The 15,260-nt window shown below is 50.0% G+C and overlaps 1 protein-coding gene across 1 annotated transcript in view; it reads left to right on the top strand.

Annotated features, from left to right (window-relative positions):
- Positions 1 to 8,272: 8,272 nt before the first annotated feature.
- KDELR3 (KDEL endoplasmic reticulum protein retention receptor 3) overlaps positions 8,273 to 15,260 on the top strand; it is an 8,135-nt gene continuing 1,147 nt past the window's right edge. The window contains exons 1-4 of the mRNA XM_026102076.2: positions 8,273 to 8,880; positions 10,869 to 10,969; positions 11,660 to 11,818; positions 12,112 to 12,364. Coding sequence (XP_025957861.1) covers positions 8,790 to 8,880; positions 10,869 to 10,969; positions 11,660 to 11,818; positions 12,112 to 12,364 — 604 coding nt within the window. The 5' untranslated portion in view covers positions 8,273 to 8,789. The remainder of the gene's footprint in view (positions 8,881 to 10,868; positions 10,970 to 11,659; positions 11,819 to 12,111; positions 12,365 to 15,260) is intronic.

Here is a 15,260-nt window from a genome sequence, read left to right as displayed (position 1 = left end):
TTTTTTTCTGCCCAAGAGAGAGAGGTAAGCTTTTTGGGGGTCACACATCCACAAATCAAGATGCACAGAGCAACCTGTGCCTCTGACCCTATCCATGCTGCATCGCCTGCCCCACAGCACCCGACATGTCCCTGTCCTTCTTCCTTCCTCCTGGGAGCAGCGTCCCTTTTTGGAGGGGGAGAGGGAGAAGGGAGAGGCCCCAGAGCTGCCATTAGCTTTGCCAGGATAAAGTCAGGGCTGGGTGCTGGGGATGGGAGACTCCAGGCCTTTGGCAGAGGGAGTTTTGTTACTCTCTGCTATTTGCCTAGGGGAGAGGGCACTGGGGCTGATGCCGGCGCTAGGGACTGCTGGGGTGACCTGCCTACACCATGCAAACCCACCTGATGAGCCCCACTCCAACAAGGATGCCAGTGGGGAGCAAGAGCAGAATTTCTCCAGCATTTTGCTCACAGTTTCCGAAAAGCATTATCTGGAAGAGCTGGGGGATGTCAGACCACCACCAGCAAGACCAGCCCAGCAGATACTAGAAGAGCTTGAATGCAAAGGAGCCAGCGGTGGGTTTGGGAGTCCAAACAGCTCCCTGGACAGAGGGAGAGCCCATGCATCTGCATCAACCCTCAACGCACCAGAGATTGCTGAGGACTGGCACAGGGTTTCCAGATCTGCTCTTCTCCAGGCTGTCTTAGGGAAATAGCTTGCACCATCGCACATTAGGTGTGGATGGTGGCAGCCAGAAGAAATGAAAGGCAAACAAGACTCAGCCCTGGGAGAGAAGGAGCTAAGAAAATATTGGGAGCTGAAAAAATGGAAAAGTTACCTGCAGAGTAACCAAAGTCCGTGTGTGGAGGTGAAAGGAGGAAAGTTAGGGAGGTTACAAACAGATGTGTTTCTGCCCTTTTGCACACATATGCTTCGCTTTCTATATTTACATATGCAATGCACACAGTCAACTTTGTTATTCACTAGCACACTCACATGAAGCCATGCATATCTCACTAGGTTATATTTATAGCTGTTCCTCAGAGCTAGCGCAGATGAAACAATGCATTATTTTCAGAGGAAAAAACCTTCCCATTATCATGCCACGAAGTGGAGTAGTGCTAACCAGCATCATCTCTTACCCAGCTCCTGCCGATAGCTGCTGATAGCTGCTCCCTGCTTGAGCCGTAGAGAGCCAATATCAGACGAAGGGAAAAGCGGGCGATTTCTCCATCTCACCATGAAATGCCTCAGCTCGCCTGGGCTGAAGGAATCTGGGAGGACTCTCTTCAGCCCTCTCTCGCCTCTTTTCTTTCAAGTAGCTACTTCCTCCCCGTGACTCGCTCTTCTCCTAACTCTCCCCTGTTCATGTCAGTGCTCTTCTCCTTCCTCTTCCTCTGCCTCTGCCTCTCTTCAGCATTTTTTGCTCTCAGGAGTTTCCATCCCACAGAGCTCTGATTTGTGGCTGCAGCTTGGTGATGAGTTCTGGTCTCTCCCTTCTGCCTGCTTCTCTCCTTCTCTTTCTTTATTTATCCTTGCCTTCTCTATCCCCTTTCTCTATTTCACAAATTTCTGTGCCATCTCTACCATACTCCCCTCCACTCTTCCTCTCTTTTTCCTCCCGCTCTCTTCCTCTGGCTCTCTCTCCCCCTCTCTGATTGCTATGCAGTCTGTAGCTAAGAAGTCAGTAACTCTGTGGTAGGATCCAACAGCTTTCCGCTACTTTAGCCCATCCTCGCGTGTGATCTCAGAGCCATGGATACACGCTGCAGAGCTGCAATGGGGGAGAGGAGAGTGCAACCAAAGGCAGGGGGAAGTGGCAGGCCTGCGGGGAGCCCCCGGGGAGGCAGGAACTGGCTGCTGGTCTGTTATGAGAGGCTTAAATAGCCATGGGCAGGATTTTTTCCACCTGGCTGAACTCAGACCTTGCTTTGAGAAAGGACCAAATTCTCCATCTAATTCCCCAGCTCTTGCAGAGCGTTTGCTGGAGGTCATGGGACATCACCGCGGCTTTCCTGGGCCCCTGAGGCACAAGTGGCTCCCACCTCCCAGCACCTATGGCCAGACCTTTCTGCTCAGCAACACTGCTAGCCATCCGGCCTGGGACGAGCAACACTTTGGATGGAAACATGGGGATGGAGGGACCAGTCAGAGGCGAACTCAGTTCCTGCTCCTCCGGTGTATTTTATGTTGCGACTCAATGGAGAACTGCTACAAGGCCCCCGTTGCAGAGATGCTGTAGCCCCAGAGACATGCCAGACACACAGCCTGGTGTCTTCCCCAAACTATCTGCTCTTGCGTGTTGGGAGGCAATAGGCTCGCAAGGCCTGCTGCGTACGTCCAAGCCACTTTCTTCACCCAACATCAGCCGTGGGTACTGTGGCATCACTGTGGAGCTCATTCAGGGCCTCCAGGGATGCGACGTGATAGCCCCACTGCAAACTTTTTCCTGGAAACTTCCCCCTGGGGCTCCACTCCCTGCAACATCTCCGGGGCTTTTATCTCTTCTTCAAGGCAAAGGGGGGAGGGAGAGGGAAAAGCAGTGGGCTTCCTTACGCTGGTGCCAAGTAGTGAAGTTGTCCCTTTTGTTTTGGAGGGAATCTGGATACTGTAAGTGGGTTGTGACATTGCAGCCACCAGCTACATGCACGGCCTTCCTGGAGACAACCACACGCCAGGCCAATGGTGGTGGTTGGATGTGTTTTCCATCTTCGTGTCTCATCTATCATCCCCAGTGTTAAGACACCAGCACAAGCCAAATTCTGGAGCCATCAAAATGAAGTTCTCATTGATCCAACCTGGAGAGCCACAGGGGATCTGCTGGCACATGGGGACCCACCAGCTGCATCTCCAGAGCCCGTGGAGAGCCAAGCTGTTGTCAGGAGGCCTCAGCTTGCTGAAAATCTAGAGAGATCAAAAAAGATTGAAAATCATTGTTTGATTGTCTCCTGGGTCCCTGTCCTGCAGAGATCACACCCTCCTCCCCTCCTAAAACCAGCCTGCAACCTCCCAGTGCGTGGGTTCCACCCTCACACAACATGCCACAGGGACCACTGCCCCCCACACCAATCCCCCACGTGCTTTGCTGAGCATCACTGCAGCAAGTGCAGCCTGCACTTACCTGGAAAAGTAACATCAGGAGAACAGTGTATTTTTAGCATCTCTCAGTGTGGATTAGCAGCTGAAAATGGGGAGAGCAGCCAGCATCCTGCAAGCAGCCAGCTCACCCCAGCCCACTGCAGCTGCTCCACAAAGTGCCGCTCGCAAAGTGCCCAAGCAGGAGTCGTCCCAGCAGGCAGAGGGGCTGCAATGCTGGGGCTTCAGTGGAGGCAGTGCTCTCTCGCGGGCCCTTTGGGGTCAGTCCCTAGGGTGTCACTAAGGGGATCTTGTCCACATGGGCGTGGGACTTTCTTTCAAATAAGACCTGATCCAAGGGCAGTTGCAGCCCTAAAGGGCTGGGGCTGCTTCTCCAGAGCTACTGGCATGTGCTGCTCGGGTTCCCCATGTGAAATTGTACCTGCCCCTGGCATCTCAGCAGTCATTTTCCCTCCTCGTCATATGGGTTGAAAATACTGCTGAGTCCTCTTTTACCCCAGTAGGAGTGAAATTTCAGGGCAGTGTCAGAAGTGCTCTGGGACCCCTCGGGCAGGAGGATGCGGGAGAAAGGAGCCATGAGGTTGTGTCATGCACCAGGGTCCAGTTTCCTTCCCAGTGACTTTATCAGTGAGAGCCCTGCTCGCTCTTGCCTCATGCTGAAGCCAACGTCGAAAGCAAGAAAGGGAGCCCCAGCTCCTTCCTTGGCTGCGCCAAAGCCCCCTTGTGTGGCCTTGGGCAAGTCTCTCCCTCTCCGCTGGTGCCACTGAGAGGCTCCTGCCCCATCTCGGCAAGAGGTGAAGCCATGAGGCACTTGGGCATCCAAGCAGCTGCTTAACCTTCATTTTAGTTTTTCACTGTCGATCTCTTTCTCTTCTTATCACTCAATGCTCCTGCTCACCCTGAAATCTCTCCACAGCTGGTCTGGCTGGGAAGGACACCTGAAGCAGGAACAAGACACGCAGCACCCATGTTTCCCTTCGTCTTTCTGACCAGAGGCTCGCTAGCTGTGCCTCCCGCATGGCGCAGCGCCCTTCCTGGTGAGCCCAGCACAGCAGACAAGCCGCAGCATGGCAAGTGCTGCCAGACAGGACCTGGGGGATGTCATCTCCAGGAAGTCACCCTGCGCTGGCCATCCCATCCCTGCATGTGCCCCCAGGCCAGCCGTGCCCCCAGCCGCCATGGGGCCCACCGGCCCCGGCAGCAGGGTGGCTCACACTCCCCACCCCCGCCCGTCTCCACTGGCACCCGCTTTAATAAGCAGCGTGGAATATTTTAGCACCTATGGAAAAGCCACCACAGACGGTGGTGGCAGCCGTTGCCAGGGAGACGGTCCCAAAAATAGCCCCACTCCGCCAACCTTTCCCAATGCTGCTGTGGGGATGGGGGAGGCGGAGGGATGGAGGGGGGATGCAGGAGCTCATGGCAAGGCAAGTGAGCTCCTGACCCCTCTCCCGCCTGGGATGAGGCCAAGTGCGACCATGGTGTGAGCAGCCGCTGCTTGGGCACCTGTGGTCCTGCTTTGCCACGACCCCAGCCAAAGTCGCCACCAGCCCAGGAGAGCTTCAGGGCCACCCCAGCAGAGCCAGCCAGTGGGCACTACGCTGCTCTGCGCCTGCCAGCCTTAGTAACCCAGTGACAGATGCAAGCAGCCCACAAGGCTCGCAACCCGCCACGCGCCCCAGCACAGCCTGTGGTGCCAAATTGCCTCCCTCTTCTCCGCATTTCTGGCATGGGATGAATCGTCTGGGATGAACCCCCAGAGGCTGACCATGGTCCCACGTAGCCTGGAGGTGCCCTGAGCCGTGGCCCTGCATGGGAATGGAGGGGGACTCCTGGCCAAGCAGCTGCCCATGGCAAAAACCTTGCTGGTAGCAGAAAAAAGAAAAAGGCTTTAGCAAGCAGGATAACTCCCCTTTTCCCCTCCTTCTCCTGGCCAAACTGCTGGGATCAGGGAAAGGCCTGGGAGGGAAAGCAGCCCTGGAAGAAATTGCTGCTCCTGCGCCCAGGGGCTCTCTGGGAGAGTGAGTCTCCCAAACCAGCAAACAGAGAGAGGGAAAAATGAAAATAGAATTAAAAAAAAAAAAAAACCTCCAAATTCCAGTTTTTAATGCCAAATCCCAGCTCCCTCTCCTCCCTGTCACCCTGGCGACATTCCTTGCAGTCGCCATGGAAACAGGAGGCATGGAGAGAGCATCACCGAGCACGGCAGTGGCAGCGCCCCGGCATTATTTCGGGAGGCAGGGAGACACCCGGTGCGAGGCGCTTTATGTTGTGGCAGGGAAGGAGGTGGGGAGGAGGGAAGGTTTATTTTTACTTGTTCCCACTTTGTGTGCCAGTTTTTCTTCTTTAAAGCACTCGGTGGCCCGATGCCTCTCACCCTCCCAGCAACCTTCATGCACACCCCCCTCCATGGCCCGCGCGGCGGCAGGGGCTCATGCGGCACACGGGGACGTCCTGCAGGGAGACCCCAACCCCACCAGCATGTTGCAGCTGGGGCTGGAGGCACTGCCATCCCCCTTCTCCGCATTTTCCCTTCACTTGCTCTGGCTCTGGCGAGCCCTCAGGACACTCACCCCAGCTGCTCGCACGAAAACCCTCTGACTGTCTCCTCAGCTGGTGGTACCTGGGGCCAGGGCAGGAAATAAAAGCAGGGCTGGGGGCTGAGCTGCTCCGCTTAGGTCCTGTGAGGGCACAAGGGCATAAGCTAAAGAGAATAAACCTTTGCCGCTGGCAGGAGTCTTACCTCTTCACTGATGACTACAGGCAAGCTTCACCCTGTGGGTGAAGATGTGAAGAGCACCAGGGCGACAGAAGGGCTCCTAAAACCAGCGAGAAGAGTTTGCAGAGGGAGACCCAGCATGAAGGGGCTCAGGATGAGGCTGGAAAGGGCACCCCAAGGAAACAGAGCAAGTCCCATGGAGCAATTCCCACCCCATTGCCAGTACCCACCACTAGTTTATTTACAGCCACCATCTGCTGTCCTCAGCATAGAGACCGTGTAAGGTTACAGCTACTCTCCTGCCCTAAGGCAGATCTCACCCAGAGTCCCTGCAGGCGATTGCTGCTGTGCAGGGCCATGGGTGCCACTGTGCTCAGGCCCCACCTGCACCGCGCAGCGCTTTTCCCAACCAGCTCCCTCTGAAGGTATCGAGAGCCTTTACCCAGCAAATTCCTGCTGAAGTCCAGGATGACTCTGCTCCGGTGGCTGGAAACCTGGTTTCAGCCTGAGTTACCACCACTTCATACCCAGTTGTTCCTTCCCCGACATTGTCCTTTAGTCGAAACTCTTCTCCCGCTCTGCTATTTTCTGCTTGGACATACTTGCAGACTGCAGGCAGGGGCCCTCTCTCTGTTTCACTAGGCTAAGCAAGTGTTTTCTAGCCAAACCTGGAAACTCAGGGCTGGAAAAGCCCAGTACACCAGGTGTTGTAGAGGCAAAGAGGGAAAACACGGCAGCCAGCCTAATGGGCAAGGAGGAAATGTATGCAAATGTATTCAGAAAGGAATCTGGTAACATTAATAGACTTGTTAGTCCTCTTAGTAAGCACCAAGAATAATATTTTTACACTTTAATCATTAAGGATTTTACTCCAGACTGAGCCCATAAGGACATGCTAAAGGAGGAAGAATTGAAGGAAATTGCTGCAGGCAAAGAGTGGGGACAGAGTGGTCAGCAGCCCAAACCGGCCACCGGACAAGGGCAGCGTGGGTCACATAACCATGGAGGAGCAAAATTAGACTAATGGCCAGATACAATTTGCTTAGGGACAAGGTGACAAATTAAACCATCCATTTGTCAGGGCTGAATTAAGAGAGTTTTATAGTAGCAATTAGATAATAAAAAGGGGCCTGTAGTGTTCTCCTGTTGCTGAACCCATCTTCATGCTGAGGTCCTCATCCCCCAGCAGCTACAATGAGATGCTTCATTCTTCACAGCTTAACCTCTGATGCAAGAACATGATTTATCTTAAGTAGATCATTCACCAATGACTGTTTCTGAATATATGAAAACTATGTAGCAAAGTCACTACTAATATCCTTTCCTTTTTGTTAAATTTATAAAAATGATCATATATATGTATTTCTTTCACATAATATGTGCATTACTTGTTTTTCAATCCACTTGAAGGAATCTATGATTAATATTTTCAGTGAAGTTTATTTAAAACCAGCCTTTGGGAGAACTTTTTTCCTCTGAGGCTGGGCTCTTGGATGCTTTTGGTTTCCAGCTTATATCTGGGAGCCAACACACAAGCCACGTTCCCTCCTCCCTCTCTCCGGAGCTTAGCTGTCCATGGCTGAGGCAGTCCCCAGGCTCTTTTCCAGCTGCTTGACCATGAATCCACATTTCTTTTGGAGGAACAACCAGAACCAGCTGCACCGCTCTGGACGAGGACATCCAAAGGCTGTGCGCAGCATGAGTGTCCTCAGCAGGGACACTTTGTGAGGAGATATAACTGCCCAGGCTGAGGGCTATTTAGTTCAGTGTCCAGCCCCCAAAGGTGGTCACTAAGGGAAACAGCTAAGGTCCAGAGCAGCGTATATCAATATTTGGTGGTAGGCACCCCCAGCAAAATGAGCGAAGCAGCCAGGGAGTGCCCTAAAATACTCAGGAGGACGAAGGTCCCCAGCGCAGCAGAGAGGAGGGTGCAGAGCAGGGGAAGGCTGCAGTGTTTTGGCACTCGAGGAGGGAGAGGGAACAACCCTCTGCTCAGTTCAGGCAGACCAAAGAGGGCTGGAACCGCAGTCGCAATATGAAGTCATGCAAGCCAAAGACGTTCAAATCAAATCTCTTCCCACCCCCTTCCTTTGATCTACTAGGCGGAGAGGAGCATAGGGGAGCGCTGGGTGAATGCCAGGAAATTTTTCCTAATAGCAGTTTCTGTTAGGCTAGAGAATCACTGCCTAGAAAGTGCTGGAGTTAACACGGGACCGTACGCTAGGGAGCAGGCTGCAGGGCACACGGCTGCCTGGCTCAGAGCAAAACAGGGATTCATGTGTCCAAAGGGACCATCACCGTCCCTCAAAAGCCTGACAGTCAGAGGACTGTTCTCCCATCCTCCCCCCCACCCAATCCCAGATGATGGATAATCATTTCCGTTTGCCTTTTCCCCTTTAAGGACACTTCCGCGTGTAATTTGAGACAAGTAGGGAAAAAAAGAGGAAGGGGAAAAAAAAAAGAAAAGGGAAAAATAGCGCAGTTATTCCCGCCTCCTCCTCCTTTCTCTCCTCCCCAGACAGCCAGGAGCCACGTCACCCAGTGCTGGCTTTGGGATTGCTGAGCAGACTTAGTCTGGGTCCTTCCTGGGGACAAAACCCAACTTTGCTTGGGAGATCAGCTGAGAGGGGGGAAGAGCTGCAGACAGAGAAAACCCCTGGGGACAAACTGGATCTGGTGGAGATAAAATCTACCTTGAGGTAAATTTAAGCAAGGGAGGCAGTTGACCCTGGAAGGGAAAGTCGTGCAGGAAGAGCAGGCTTTTTTTAATAGAGGGAGTCTGAATTTTCCTCCACCAGAAGAGAGGACTCCATACACAGATAAAAAGAAAGTTCAGTTGGAAGAAAGCATCTACTTGATCAAGGCTAGGGCAAAAAAAATTTACTGCTGAGTTTTACCAAGTAACAACCTTTTGGGGAAGCCCTAGAGGCTGCCCCAGTCCCGTCCACCCGTGCAAACAACCTGCTTGCTTTGCCTCTGAGGAGCTCGCATAGCAATGAACGTCTTCCGGATCCTGGGAGATGTCTCCCACTTGCTGGCTATTATCATCCTGCTGCTTAAGATCCAGAAGTCCAAGTCCTGTGCCGGTGAGTTTTCTCCACCTGCTCCCACACCCTTTTCTTTGCACGCTGGGGAAAGAGGGGCTCCTTCTTGGAAGGCGACCGTGTGCGAGGTCCAAGGGAGAAGGTCATGGAGATGAGGTGTGTGGGCAGGGGGAGGTGAAATCGGGGCTGCTCAGGCTAGCGATAGCCTGTGCAAGCTGTCATCCCTCCCAGCCTGGGTCCTCAGAGAAAATTACGCTTCCTTCTCTTTGTTTTCACTCCTACATCCCGCTCTGCTGCTTCTCCATCTTTCTCCTCTTCCTTGCTGATACATCTTAATTTTTTGACAAGTTTGGGGGCCTTTGTAGAAGTTGCCCGCAAATCCACCACAGCCCAGGGTGATTTCCCCTGCCAGGAGTGAGATGGATATGTTGGAAGGATGTGATGTGGCAAAGCACACAGCCTCGATGCAGGTGGTTGTCTTGGGGTGATGAAATGAAAGGGTGGGTAATACGGCTGGAGGAAGGTGGAAAATAAGCAAAAGAAGCTGTGGCTCCACCAAAACCAACAATCTCCAGCAAAAGAAACCCAGAGAGAAAGCAATGGAGGCACCTTTGCTAAGGGCCACAAAACTGCTCAAGGAGAGCTTTGCACACAGCCAGCCCCCACACTCCTAGGCTGCCTGCTGGCCACATGAAGCAACAGATACATAGTAATGCTCTGCACTTTCCACTCTGACATCCAAAAGGCTGCACAGTCCCCAGATCAGCAGCTGAGGAGGGGGAAGGCTTGCCCTCACAGAGCCTTGGCAAATCACCCCTGGTTGAAGCCATGTGTCTAGCATTACTCAGCGAGACAGGAGAGGAACTGGACAAGATCTCGCACGTCGCGTGGCTGCTGCTTTAGGCGGGAGGCCCTGCAAGCCTGCAGGCAGGTACCAGAGCCTCCCCCAGGACCTGCTGAGCAGGCCTGTGCGAGGAAACTGGAGCAGTTGCTTCCCAAAGGAGTATTTTGTTTGGAGTTCACAAATTCCTCTCCTAAGGGATTTCAGGGCTGGGTTGCTGTGCCACAACAGTTATCACAGGTAGAAAAACTATATGATTTTACTGCATTTTGTCACCCTCTCCATGCTGCTTCTCATGCTGGAGGCCCAGCCAGTGGTGACTAAGCACCATCAGCATCCGTGGGCTGCTCCCTGATCCCTCAGCTTTTCCCTAATGTGGCAGATGCCACATCACACAAACCCACGACCAGGTAGGCAGGCGTGTGAAGGGGGCAAGGGAGGGAAAAGAAAGGCATTTTCATGACAGTAAGGATTGAATTGGCCAAAGAAGTGAATCTGCCAACCAAGAGCCGTTCCCAACAGTTCAAAGCAGGGCCCAGGGGCATCAGGAGTTTGCCCTACCACTTAGGGAGACTCTGGCCTGGTCCAGAGGTGAGTCTAGAGTTACTAGGGCTCCCAAGCTTGAGCTATTCTTGATGTGGTCAGTATTCCCTTACTAAAGTCACAAACACACATGATAACCCCATTGCAGCAACATCTCCACTTAACCTGGTTTGTGGACTCTGGCACCCACTTGACTTTCATCTAGCCCTGATAGGTGAATACTTACACGATTACCTGTCCTGGTGCAGATGACCGGTTACAAAGACAGATCTGGCTCAGGTGAACATTGATCATGAGGATCAGTAGGGCACAACTTCAGCCAGGCCCAATACCAGTGCAATAGGCACTTACTATCCACATCCAATGAGTTCCTGAACGTATTGTGATTTACCAAACACTTCCGGCAGTAGGAAAGGACTGCTACCCTGATCACCCACCCCTAGAAATATCAATTCTCCCCTCAAAAAAAAAAAAAAAACATGCCTGAAAGAGTCCATCTTGCACAATAACTTGGACAGGTTCCCTTCTGCACAAAGAAATATGCATGTATACCACAGTTTCCAAAGAAGATGCAAGGGAAAACATACCATCCTAAAGATTTTTCCCCTCATCTACCTTACCTTACTTTCTCCTCCCTGTGCTGCAGGTATCTCTGGGAAAAGTCAGATTCTTTTCGCCCTTGTCTTCACAACCCGCTATCTGGACCTGTTCACAACCTTCATATCTCTCTATAACACTGTGATGAAGGTAAGGAGGGGGAGAAGTTCTAGTGCAAGCACTCACATCAGCTCATCATGGTTCCTCAGGTAAGGTGAGGGTAAACATCCACTAAGTCATTTTTTCAACCAGGAGGAGGAAAGAGCAATTGCATCTTCCTCACCTATTTCCCACGCTTCTCATGAGGCCACTGAAGCCACAGCAGGCTGTACACAGGCAGGTCAGAGAAAGACTCTTCTTTTGGGGTCACTGTCCCTCCATTGACAAGAAGCCCAGACAGCAGAAAATCCCCTCTCTGTGGTAAATGAGCAAGCTGACCCCACCACACTGTTAGTACCACCAAGATCAGGATCAAGATACTGAATCAAGCTTGGGTGTCCTTCCACAGCAGAAGCATTAACAGTTGGCTGCCACCAAGCCAACCTCTTCACATAGTGCCTTAAAACCTCAAACAAGCGTGATCCTCATGGCAGGACAAAATGGCAATCTTTAGTTAACTTGACCACTAGCATATATCTAGCAGTAGTAGGGAGAGAAAGCAATCCTGGGTGGTGGCAAGTCAGCGTAGAACAAGAGTTCACTCCTATCTCACCGCAGCACAGGCCCACCAGAACCGGTTTAACAGATTTTGACTTTGGCAAAGCTATTCTAAGTCAAGCCTCTCTTTAAGCACAGATGTGATCAAACGTAGGACCTTGTCATCTTCCTTCCCTCTCCCAGGTGATTTTCTTGCTATGTGCCTACATCACTGTGTACATGATCTATGTGAAATTCCGGAAAACATTTGACAGTGAGAATGACTCCTTTCGCCTTGAATTCCTCTTGGTCCCTGTCACAGGCTTGTCATTTCTGGAGAATCACAGCTTTACACCCTTGGAGGTAAGCAAAACATGAAAGGGGAGGGTAAACAATTATACAGCAAAGTTAGAAGGAGACTGAACAGTTAAGATTTGAACAGTAAAACCACGCAGAAAAGGCAAGGTTGGCAGTCCTTGAAGAACATACTATGTAGAGAGTGGCTCAGCACTGTCTTCTCAGTCCCAACAAAGCAGGTTCATTTTCTGTAACTCCAAAAGTACTACTTGTCCTGCTTTTGCTAAATTAGATCTTTGGGCCCTACTGCAAATTAACCAGCATCAAGATTCTCCACTGTCTCATTTTTCATCTCACAGATACTCTGGACCTTCTCCATCTACCTGGAGTCAGTGGCTATCCTTCCTCAGCTCTTCATGATCAGTAAGACAGGGGAAGCGGAGACCATCACAACACACTACCTTTTCTTCCTGGGCCTCTACCGTGCTCTCTACATTGCCAACTGGATCTGGCGCTACCACACAGAGAAATTCTATGACCAGATTGCAGTAGTTTCTGGGGTGGTACAAACCATCTTCTACTGTGATTTCTTCTATCTCTACGTTACTAAAGGTAGGTAAAGGAGTTAATTCAAAGACCACAACATGCATTCAGCATTCTCTCAATATATGGTGGAGCTGCAGCTTCCCCTTGGTCAATCCTTAAATGACTTCACTGATCCTGTACTATATTTGTGATGCATATGATCCACCTAAAATCCATTTTAAAAAACATCTGATGAATGCAAATGGGTATCTCTGTTCACAAGGCTCTAGACATGCACATGAAACAAAACAGAAATTTAATCAGAAATAAGTCTGGTTTAACTCCACCCCAGGAAGTTAATGATTTAGGTATGTTCATTTCCAACTACATTTGAAAGATTATGAATCATGCCAAAAACCTTAGAGAGAAGAAGAAAACAGCGGGAGGCAGACAACATACCTGAGTAAGCAACTACAGATATATGGAGATTTTATTAAAACTACTTTTTCTTTTTGGTGGAAAAGATAAAACATTCCCAAGAACTGATTCTGTAGGAAGACAGAAAGGCATTTACATGTACAAGACACCTCTTTCTGTTTTCCAAAACAAGATGCCCCTTCCTCTTCAGTGCTGTGTTTTGGTAAATGGCTATGTACCAGTCCTCACAGACCTAACAAGCTCACCAGGGACATAAAATTATATAGAACATGCTATGGTTTGTTTAGGCTAAAGTATGCTTTAGAATGCTTTTATGTTTAGTAGGATGAAATTCAATGAAATCTAGCACTTTCTTCCTCCTTCACATTCCTGAACTAGTCTGCCAAAACCAGTAGCGATAGCATGTGTTAGATGTTTAGATAGATGGATCTTTAGCAGCTTCATACAACACACCTGCTGATAGAAAGATGACAGGAGCACTGAGCAGGTGCCTGGCCTTTATAGATTAAGTCTTCCTTCTGTCACGAAAACACATCTGTAGCCAGAAAATTACTTTGTAAAACTGCCACCATGGTGCTCCACATCAATTCCTTTATTTACTAATTCCTATTTCAGCTTCACGTAATTAATGTGTCCTCTGCCCTTCCATATTTTGTTAAAATTCCACACCCCTTGCAGCTGTGGAGAATGGAACAAAAGGGAAAAAAACTGCTGGCTTTCAGTCTTGCATCACTAGTAGTGAGACCACAAAATTTGGATGATACAGGAGGCAGAAGAAAAAACATTTGTCCCTGGGACATCACGGCAGGAAGACAATTACCTTTTTTTCTTTTCCACAAATGTTCTGAATCATAGGAAAAAAAGGGGGACTGAAGATACACAAATTTTTACAGTCATTTATGAAAACTAGCAATATTTTAGCAGGTTGCATCTATCTTTCACTCTTGCAAAAATTTCAGCTTTTCAATAACATTGTTTACATAGAAGAGCTCAGACAAAACACCAGTGTTTTGTCTGCCCAGACAGAAGCAAAGATGGGCTACATAAGTAAATCTATTTAATAAGACTTCAGAACCTATACCAAAGCATCGCAAAGGGATTTTTATATAATGCAGCTTCTCTTAATCTTGCTTTCAAAATTAGCTGAGCTGCTTTCAGTTTAACACAACAAGGGCCTGAAAGATATTCTGTGGAAGTTTTCAGCCCCCCAAAGTTTGTATTTCACAGAATTGTTGAGGTTGGAAGGTACCTCTGGAGACTGTCTAGTCCAGCCCTCCTGCTCAGGGCCATGTCCAGTCAGGTTTTAAGTATTTCTAAGGACAGAGACTGGGCAACCTGTTCCAGCGTTCAATCACCCTCCCAGTAAAAGTTCTGTGTTTAAATGGTATTTTCTGTATTTCAATCTGCACCTATTGCCTTGTCTTGTCACTGGGTGTCACTGAGAGGAGCCTTCTTCCATCTCCTGTACTTTCCCCATCAGGTATTTATACACATTGATATGATCCCCTGAGCCTTCTCCTCTCCAGGCTCAGTAGTCCCAGCTTTCTCAGCATCTCCCTGTATGACAGATGCTCCAAGCCTTTAATCATCTTTGTGGCCCTTCACTGGACTCACTCCGGTACATCTGTGTCTCAGAGCTAGACACAGCACTCCAGATGTGGCTTCACCAGTGCTGAGGGGAAGGATCACCTCCCTCAACCTGCTGCCAACTCTCTTCCTAATGCAGCCCAGGAGGCTATCAGTCTCCTCTGCTACGAAGGCACTTTTCTGGCTCCTGTTCAACTTCCCATTAGGATCCCAGGTCCTTCTCCACCAAGCTGCTCTCCAGCCAGTTGGCCTCCAGCTTGTACTGGTGCCTGAGGTTATTCCTTCCCAGGAACAGGACTTGGTATCTCCTTTTGCTAAAGTTCATGTGGTTCCTCTCTGCCCTTATCTCCAGTCTGTCAAGGTCCCTCTGAATGGCAGCACAGTTATTGGGTGTTATCAACCACTCCTCATTTCATATGGTCTATAACTTTGCTGAGGGTGCACTCTGTGCCCCTATCCAGGTGATTAATGAAGATGTTAAACACTGTTAGCCCTAGTACTGATCCCTGCTGCTGATCACCACCCGCCCAGGCAGTCTCCCATCCACCCCCAAATCAGGCCCACCCTGCTTGCTTTCCAAGATTAGATGAGATTGTGCATGCTCAGTGTGGCCACAGGCCCTTTTTTTGTGTAATTATCCCTTTCTACACAAAAGGAGCTCAGGTTGCTCTACTACTGCCAAGGGCGCAACAGAAGACCTTCTATTACATTGTCAAGCAAAAACTGCGGAAATTAAGTCCATGCATGAGCAAGAGCAACTATGGAAGAGGAAACATGAAGTACTTCAGGTTACTTTCTCCTTTATGCTAAAGGAGAATTCTAAGTAAATTTTGGAGTCTCCCACACTTAGAATCAATGTTGTAAGAGGTCATCTCCTATCAGGGATCAAATATAAATATTTCTCTTCTTAGGGCTCTTAAATTTTACCATGCTCACTAAATTCTTCTATACACTACTT

This window comes from Dromaius novaehollandiae, chromosome 1 (genome assembly GCF_036370855.1).
Source record: "Dromaius novaehollandiae isolate bDroNov1 chromosome 1, bDroNov1.hap1, whole genome shotgun sequence".
NCBI classification, from domain to species: Eukaryota; Metazoa; Chordata; class Aves; order Casuariiformes; family Dromaiidae; genus Dromaius; species Dromaius novaehollandiae.
Note: the sequence above shows the minus strand (reverse complement) of the source record. Positions and strands in the feature narration are given on the sequence as shown.